Genomic DNA, 9,747 nt, shown 5'->3' on the forward strand with positions numbered 1-9,747 from the left:
ATAACTTGAGTTTGCATGATGCGACCTCCCCACCGATAACATCGGAATACTGTAAAAAGAGTACGCATCAGTACAAGACCAAACACGACTTGTTTAGCATGTATAATACCTTAGTTATCAAATACCTTTATTTCTCAGCATTTAAACTAACTGAACCAACTTAAATCATACACTTTCAAGCTTATTGAACCTTATGTGTGAATATGTAATGTGTGGGTATTGAGGGTTTGATATAAGGACGCTAGTTAACTTGGGGCAGATGTGTGCGCATAAAGCTAATAAAACAGCGGTTTCATACAAAGTCCTATGCATTCGCTAATATGTGACTAGTTAACAGCGCAATTGTGCATATTAATGTGTGTATGAGAAATGGTGAAAAATGCAATCGCATGGTGCTAATAGTATCATCGCCACATGTACTAAAATGTGAGTTTATCTAAAATGGCGCTTAGGCGGCCATTCGCAAAATGGCATCTTGCGATCTCATTTTCAAGATGGCGTCTTGCGGCCATTCGCAAGATGGCGTCTTGCGGCCATTCGCAAGATGGCGTCGCCGCGATTAAATTTTAAACTGAACTTGTCTCAGCCAATTATTCAGCTTCGACAGTGTCCTGGCCCAGCAGTGTAAGATGAGGAAGTCCTCTTAGTACATAGGTGTACCATGTGAGGCCGGATATTGGGAGAAGCTGTGTAACTGACAGGGGATGTGTCCTGGCCCAGCAGTGTAAGGTGAGGAAGGTGCCATAGAGTCACCCAGCTGGCATCTGGAACCAAAGACCCATCACTGACCAATGTATGCCAGCTGGGTGACTATGGCACTTGGAACAAAAGAACCATCACTGACCATAGAGTCACTCAGCTGGCATACATTGGTCAGTGATGGTTCTAGGTGCCACAGAGTTACCCAGCTGGCATACATTGGTCAGTGATGGTTCCAAAGGCCTGACTCAGACTTGTACACAGACCCGATGGTTAGCGTACAAGTGCGATTGTTAGAGATCTGCGAATGTGCAGGTATCTATCGAGTTCGCTCACAGTGCCCCTAAGCCCCAGCATGATTGACAGCGACCAGCGTTCCCAAAAAGGGGGGTGTGTTGCCCTCATTTTCTGGGAGTGCCGAGGCTGGGGTCTGCATCTTCCAACACAGATTCCCTGGCCCCGCCTGAGCAGTTCTGGGGGCCAGTATGAGTAACTTAGGCCGTGATGGTGATCTGATGCTTCGGATGCAGCACTCGGATCTGCAATGCCGTCAGGGGGTGGTTCCTGTCCTATGAAAGCAAAATGACAATCAGCAATTTGCTCCCAAACACTGGAAAATGGACAAAAACTGTTTGTTAAATGTTTGATCTAAACAATTTGTTCAAACTTGTATGAATAACATTTTCATCTGTTTTCTGGCATTTAGGAGCAAATTGCTGATCATCAGTTACTCCCATACATAACCAGATTTTCATTCCAACCAATCACCTAGTTGGATGGTTGGACAGAAAATCTTTAGGTGCTTAACTCGCAGCTCAGGAGGTGGAGAGTTAGAAAAGTGATTTGGGCAGAGTTTGCCGTCATCTCACTCGAACTTGTCAACCTGATTCTTGGTAAATTTGAGAGATGTAAATTTTAGGTGAAAAGTACTTCCGATTTGCCCGATGGTAAGTTTATTCGAGTTAGCCATCACCCCGTCTCACCCGACTTTGCCTTTAGTAAATTTGCGATATTAAAATCCACCCTTAAATCACCCGAGATTGGCATCTAGAACAATCTCTATTCTTAGTAAATTTACCCCCTAGTGTCAATTGTGGTATGAAGGGTTATATGTGTCTTGTCGCTTCAGGTCCTGTGTGCGCTGGAGTGGTCGGGCTAAAGATGCCACGATACTGTCTGTTTGGCGATACAGTTAATACGGCGTCACGGATGGAGTCTAATGGAGAAGGTAAGAGGCCGGCTGCGTGCAAGTACTCAGACGTATTCTGAGAACGTTTCCTCCAGCCGGCAGCGTGTAGGGACTCGTGCGTAGCCCCATTATTCTGAGAACGTTTCCTCCAGCCGGCAGCGTGCGGGGACTCGGGCGTAGCCCCATTATTCTGAGAACGTTTCCTCCAGCCGGCAGCGTGCGGGGACTCGGGCGTAGCCCCATTATTCTGAGAACGTTTCCTCCAGCCGGCAGCGTGTAGGGACTCGGGAGTAGCCCCATTATTCTGAGAACGTTTCCTCCAGCCGGCAGCGTGCGGGGACTCGGGCGTAGCCCCATTATTCTGGGCATTTCCTCCAGCTGGCAGCATGCGGGGACTCGGGCGTAGCCCCATTATTCTGGGAACATTTCCTCCAGCCGGCAGCGTGCGGGAACTCGGGCGTAGCCCCATTATTCTGGGCATTTCCTCCAGCTGGCAGCATGCGGGGACTCGGGCGTAGCCCCATTATTCTGGGAACATTTCCTCCAGCCGGCAGCGTGCGGGAACTCAGGCGTAGCCCCATTATTCTGGGCATTTCCTCCAGCCGGCAGCGTGCGGGGACTCGGGCGTAGCCCCATTATTCTGAGAATGTTTCCTCCAGCCGGGGTCATAGCCCCATTATTCTGAGCATTTCCTCCAGCCGGCAGCGTGCGGGAACTCGGGTGTACCCCCCATTATTCTGGGAACATTTCCTCCAGCATGCGGGGACTCGGGCGTACCCCCAGTATTCTGTGAACATTTCCTCCAGGCAACAGCGTGTGAGGACTCGGGTGTAGCCCCATTATTCTGAGAACGTTTCCTCCAGCCAGCAGCGTGTAGGGACTCGTGCGTAGCCCATTATTCTGAGAACGTTTCCTCCAGCCGGCAGCGTGTAGGGACTCGTGCGTAGCCCCATTATTCTGAGAACGTTTCCTCCAGCCGGCAGCGTGTGAGGACTCGGGCGTAGCCCCATTATTCTGAGAACGTTTCCTCCAGCCAGCAGCGTGTAGGGACTCGGGCGTAGCCCCATTATTCTTAGAACGTTTCCTCCAGCTGGCAGCGTGTAGAGACTCGGGCGTAGCCCCATTATTCTGAGAACGTTTCCTCCAGCCGGCAGCGTGCAGGGACTCGGGCGTAGCCCCATTATTCTGAGAATGTTTCCTCCAGCCAGCAGCGTGTAGGGACTCGGGCGTACCCCCATTATTTTGGGAACATTTCCTCCAGGCAACAGCGTGCAGGGACTCTTGGTAGGGACTCAGGCGTAGCCCCATTATTCTGAGAACGTTTCCTCCAGCCGGCAGCGTGTAGGGACTCGGGTGTAGCCCCATTATTCTGAGAACGTTTCCTCCAGCCGGCAGCGTGCGGGGACTCTGGTGTAGCCCATTATTCTGAGAACGTTTCCTCCAGCCGGGGTCATAGCCCCATTATTCTGGGCATTTCCTCCAGCCGGCAGCGTGCGGGAACTCGGGTGTACCCCCCATTATTCTGGGCATTTCCTCCAGCATGCGGGGACTCGGGCGTACCCCCAGTATTCTGTGAACATTTCCTCCAGGCAACAGCGTGTGAGGACTCGGGTGTAGCCCCATTATTCTGAGAACGTTTCCTCCAGCCAACAGCGTGTAGGGACTCGTGCGTAGCCCATTATTCTGAGAACGTTTCCTCCAGCCGGCAGCGTGTAGGGACTCGTGCGTAGCCCCATTATTCTGAGAACGTTTCCTCCAGCCGGCAGCGTGTGAGGACTCGGGCGTAGCCCCATTATTCTGAGAACGTTTTCTCCAGCTGGCAGCGTGTAGAGACTCGGGCGTAGCCCCATTATTCTGAGAACGTTTCCTCCAGCCGGCAGCGTGCAGGGACTCGGGCGTAGCCCCATTATTCTGAGAATGTTTCCTCCACCCAGCAGCGTGTAGGGACTCGGGCGTACCCCCATTATTTTGGGAACATTTCCTCCAGGCAACAGCGTGCAGGGACTCTTGGTAGGGACTCAGGCGTAGCCCCATTATTCTGAGAACGTTTCCTCCAGCCGGCAGCGTGTAGGGACTCGGGTGTAGCCCCATTATTCTGAGAACGTTTCCTCCAGCCGGCAGCGTGTGAGGACTCATGCGTAGCCCCCTTATTCTGAGAACGTTTCCTCCAGCCGGCAGCGTGCGAGGACTCGGGTGTAGCCCCATTATTCTGAGAACATTTCCTCTAGCCGGCAGCGTGCGGGGACTCGGGCGTAGCCCCATTATTCTGAGAACGTTTCCTCCAGCCGGCAGCGTGTAGGGACTCGGGCGTAGCCCCATTATTCTGAGAACGTTTCCTCCAGCCGGCAGCGTGTGAGGACTCGTGCGTAGCCCCATTATTCTGAGAACGTTTCCTCCAGCCAGCAGCGTGTAGGGACTCGGGGGTAGCCCCATTATTCTGAGAACGTTTCCTCCAGCCGGCAGCGTGTAGGGACTCGGGCGTAGCCCCATTATTCTGAGAACGTTTCCTCCAGCCGGCAGCGTGTGAGGACTCGTGCGTAGCCCCATTATTCTGAGAACGTTTGCTCCAGCTGGCAGCGTGTAGGGACTCGGGCGTAGCCCCATTATTCTGGGAACATTTCCTCCAGCTGGCAGCATGCGGGGACTCGGGTGTAGCCCCATTGGCTTCGTAGACTGAACACAGACTGATTTGAGCTGCTGTGGAGACTACATGAGGTACGGATGTAGTTAGTTTAGGCCATGGCTTTATATTTCTTACAGTAGGCGGACGGTTTAGACTTGGCAGGTGCATTATCTGATTCCTTATTCATTTAATTGGAAAAACTTTTTTTTTTTTTTCCAGCACTCAAGATCCACATTTCTTCAACCACCAAGGAAGTCTTAGATGAATTTAGCTGCTTTCAACTGGAACTTCGAGGAGATATTGAAATGAAGGTGACTAAAAAGGAGATCCAGGAAAAAAGCCTCCTAGGGGCCTGCAGCAAAGATCGGCTTCTATGGGGCTGGTCAGCCCTACAGTCTAGTGCACCGTGGGCCTGATTCAGAGCCGGACGCAATTTGCGGATGGTCGTTAAGGAAAAGGGGGTGGCTATTCAAATGAACCGTTCGCTCTTTGCGGTCTGTTCACGCCTCTAGGTCTGAACAAGCGTACAAAACTTGCGGTCGTTTTTTGGATAACTACGCCCCCTGGCTGCTCGCATCCTACGTCATGTCCGCTATTTATTAGATTAATCGAGTACATCGACCGGCGTATGAACTGCTCGCTATTCTTGTGGCTGGTTTTTGCTATCACAATCTTGTGAGCAGTTCTGACTATAAAATAACCCAGTGACGTGGTCAATGACGCTGCTGTATTAATTATGCACACCCATAAAACGCCCGTTTTGACCTTTAAGCACGCCTGCGTTCGGATCTCCACTCCCCGTTTTCAAGCACCTTCCCCTGTTACCACCCACATACGCCTCATTCTGTCACTCATATTAGACGATTTTCGGCCGCACTGACTGGTTCGCGCATGCGTATTACGATCCGTACGCATGTGCAGTTGGGCAAACATCGCTCGGAGCGAACGAGCGGCCGCTTACGAGCGGCTCTGAATCAGGCCCTGTGTACCTGGAGTAAATGTGCATATTAGCCAGTACGCCTGCCCCTATCTGTACACAGATGTCTTACACTACCCGCTACTCCGTCAGCATGCCCGCTGTGTGAGAATGCCCCAGTACGCCCAGTCAGTAACTGGTGGAGATGGAACTGCAATGCATACGGTTCTGCATCTCCTGTAGCCCTGGTCCAGAGCATGAGTAGAGCCAAAGCTCTCACGGTACAATCTGTAAACGGGCGCAGGTTCAGGCCGTGTGTGTGTCTCGTTACCAGCCGGACAGACCCATGCGCAGCGTTACATGTAAGAATAACACTGGGGTCTCTAGTCAGGAGAAGGGACACTTTAGTTGCCAATTTTTTTTTTGGGGGGGGGGTTGGAGAGAAATGGGGAGTTCACAGGATGGGAATCTCCATCTATTTAGCTCTAATAAAATGGGACTATACCAGGGGTATTTGGCCCTCCAGCTGCTGTGGAACTACACATCCCAGCATGTCCTGCCAGTTTTAGTATGCCCTAATTGCAAAACTGTTGCAGTGCATGCTGGGATGTGTACTTCCACAGCAGCTGGATGACCACATGGTGAACACCCTACATACATGTTCTGTAACTTGTCTGATCATGTGCTATTACAGCTGTAATATGATATTCAGACATGTTCTCCTGCAGATGGGTCACCCGCAATCCATGTAACATGTGGATTATTCATGGCAGATGGAACCAGAGCGGCCGCTGACATAGCAGCTAGTACCTGGGCAGTTTCGACTAATATATATATAACCCCACGCGTTTCACTTTATTCATCCATATAGTGAATAAGAATGTATCTACTGGAAGTAGCATTATAATGAGGTGCAAGGGAATAAAAACAGCCAACCGTGTGTGATTCGCGTCTCTTTTCTATGGCGTGGCGGTTTAGCAAGTCGCAGCTGGTTGCATTAAAGTTGAGATACTGTAGATGTCATGGCTGAACACTCCAGCATTGCTGGAACTCCTCTGATCAGTAACTATAAGGATCACATAGACAAGTCTAGCCCAGCACCACTAACACAAGACTTGTCTGTCACATGGACGGCTGCGCGATGTCTCGTCTCTGATTATTCTTATTCTCTCTCCCAGGGCAAAGGGAAGATGAGGACCTTCTGGTTACTCGGAGAAATGACAGACGATGATGGTATTTGAATCTCTCTTGTCCATGTCCAGCTCTGTATTAGACCAGCGGTACCTGGAGCTGCTCATTAGACTAATCTGGGAACTACACCCCAGCCGCAGTCTGCTCCCCAGGAGCACAATGATTTCAGATGCCTCACGAGCTGGAGCACCAAGCACCTCATTTTATCCGCTATTCTCTGGGAATGAGTTCATATGCACCAGCTAACTGGCCAAGCAATGACCTCTGAAGTGGTCAGATGGCCCCAATCAGACTGCAACGCGCACATCATTGGCAGGAGGCAATGTGGGGACTAGTACCAGAGATAAGACGCTACTCCCAACTTCAGTCTTCAATGTCACTATGCAAATCCTGTGCAATGTCGCGTAGAAATGGATCCTAGGTACCACTCATCTCCTCTCACACCTTCTGCTGGGTATTACTGGCGCTTCAGCGGGCATAACGCGCCTCTACACATGGCAACGCCACTCCACATGACGTGCAGGCGCTTTACTTTCATCCACTACTGTCAGCCCAGTCTTGTGTACCCTCTGCCACCACACTGACCTGTTCTGCCAGTCTCAGAGGGATTCTGCAGGTTGATCTTACAGCGTGATGACATCAGCTGGAAGGAGCCATCGGTCATCACGTGACTGCGCACAGCAACAGACGCAGAAAGGAACAAGCAGATTATATGGCGGGTTTACAGAAACTTGGCAGCACAGCTGCACTGTCCACACGAGCACGCCATCTCTCACACCGGAAACGCACTTCACTAACACTTCCATTATAATGGGTGTACTATGTGCCCCTAGTAACCAGGAGAGCACAGCATTATGGATGATATTACAGTCATCTCATGGAAAAGTAGGGTGTATATTATGTGAATAAAATGGTAGTTGTACTGAGTCCGTGGCACATTCAGCCTTAAATAAAGTTTAGATCCTAAATTATGCCATTTGTGTGGGTTATTAATGCATCTTCTGGTTACGGAACCTTCTATAAATACTCCCCTTAGCCTCATTTCCTGGGGCGCAGGGCTATGATCTCTTCTGGGCCGTTACACTGAAAACATGTACAAGTCTCGCATCCAGTTCATGCACTCTGCAAAGGGAAAGTTATCCAACCAATAATGAGATTGTATATGTTATTACTCCTGCGCTACCCCATCCATCCCTCCCATGTTACCCCCACCCTGATCCATTCCTCCCACACCCAATCCATCCCTCCCGTGCTACACCACCTATCCATTACTGCTATGTTACCCCCACCCTGATCCATATCCCTCCCACACCTTATCCATCCCTCTTCCACTACCCCCACTCTATCCAACCCCCCATCCATCTCTCCCGTGCTACCTCACCCTATCTGTCCTCCTGCACTACCCCACCTATCCATTCCTCCCACGCTACTCCACCCTGATCCATTCCTCCCGCGCTACCCCACCCTATCCACCCACCATCCAACTCGCCCGTGCTACCCCACCTATCCATTCCTGCTAAGTTACCCCCACCGTGATCCATTCCTCCTGCACTACCCCACCCTATCCACCCCCCCATCCATCTCTCCTATGCTACCCTACCCTATCTGTCCTCCTGCACTACCACACCTATCCATTCCTGCCACTTTACCCCAACCCCCATCCATCGCTCCCGTGTTACCCCCATCCTGATCCATTCCTCCCACACCCTATCCATCAGTCTTCCACTACCCCACTCTATCCAACCCCCAATCCAGCCCTCCCATGCTAGTGCCACCCTATCTATCCTTACCCCCACTACACCTCCCTATCCTTGCCTTCTCACTACTCCATCCCTCCTGCACTACCCCCACCATATCCATTCCTCACACACTGCCCCACCCTATCCATGCCTCTTCCACTACCCCACGAATCCCTCCATCCAGGCCACCCGTGCTACTCCACCCTATCCAACCCTCCCACGCCCCTATCAACCCCCACGATGTCCCACCCTATCCATCCCTCCCCTACATTTTCTTATCCATCCCTCCCACTGTTCCCCACCCTTTTCATCCTTTCAGCGATGGCCCACCCTATCCATCCTCCGATCATGTTTTGCAGACCAAGAAGAACAGAGATGGCAGCTTGCCATCGTGTTAGGTCCGGGATTCTGATGATCAGAATACCAACGGCAACATCCCGACGGTCAAGTATTTTAAACCAAATCTTAACCCTAAGCCACCCCTCCCGCCGCCTAACCCACTCCTCCCGCAGCCTAACCGTCCCATAGTGCCTAACCCTAAGCCACTCCTCCCGCAGCCTAACCCTAAGCCACTCCTCCCGCAGCCTAACTGTCCCATAGTGCCTAACCCTAAGCCACTCCTCCCGCAGCCTAACCCTAAGCCACTCCTCCTGCAGCCTAACCGTCCCATAGTGCCTAACCCTAAGCCACTCCTCCCGCAGCCTAACCCTAAGCCACCCCTCTCGCAGCCTAACCCTAAGCCACTCCTCCCGCAGCCTAACCCTAAGCCACCCCTCTCGCAGCCTAACCCTAAGCCACCCCTCCCGCAGCCTAACCCTAAGCGTCCCATAGTGCCTAAACATAACCCTTAATGCTGGGATTGTGACCGGTGGGATCCTGCCTACATCCCCTTGCCATCATGCAGATGATCCTGCCCATTGTTACATCATGATACCACAGAGTAAGATACATCTGTAAACGCGAAAGTTACCAAGTTTGTCTCCATTTAATTTTCAGAACAATGTAATATTGAGGGGAGACCCTGCATCCCACTAGGCACATGGTATAGTTATAGTGACCATCCTCCAGGACGCAGGCAGCAGGGCAAATAATTAGGATGATTCTACAGACTGAGCAAAAATGCATTGAGAGATTATATATAATTTATTTAAATCATTGTATAGGCTAGGGGCTAAGGCATCATATAGTGGGACAATCCTGGTAAATTATCCCGGCAATTTCATATTGGGATTTGTCTGGCTGTTGGTTCATTCATTGCTCAGTTATCCAGCAGCGGGATCATTTGGTGGGATGATGAGACTAACATATTGGGAGAGTTGTCCACACTGCAGGATTATTTACTGGACAGGTACAACTTAATGGGATTTTTTAATATCTTACTTCCTGGCAG

The 9,747-nt window shown here is 51.1% G+C and overlaps 1 protein-coding gene across 1 annotated transcript in view; it reads left to right on the forward strand.

Annotated features, from left to right (window-relative positions):
• Nucleotides 1–7,572, forward strand: part of LOC148430947 (atrial natriuretic peptide receptor 2-like) — a gene marked incomplete at its 5' end in the record, with an annotated part of 72,404 nt that extends 64,832 nt beyond the window's left edge. Inside the window, 3 exons of the mRNA XM_088466408.1 lie at nt 1,829–1,927; nt 4,731–4,822; nt 6,606–7,572. Coding sequence (XP_088322534.1) covers nt 1,829–1,927; nt 4,731–4,822; nt 6,606–6,668 — 254 coding nt within the window. The remainder of the gene's footprint in view (nt 1–1,828; nt 1,928–4,730; nt 4,823–6,605) is intronic.
• Nucleotides 7,573–9,747: the final 2,175 nt, after the last annotated feature.

This window comes from Taudactylus pleione, unplaced genomic scaffold (assembly GCF_031769625.1).
Source record: "Taudactylus pleione unplaced genomic scaffold, aTauple2 ptg003059l, whole genome shotgun sequence".
Lineage (NCBI taxonomy): Eukaryota > Metazoa > Chordata > Amphibia > Anura > Myobatrachidae > Taudactylus > Taudactylus pleione.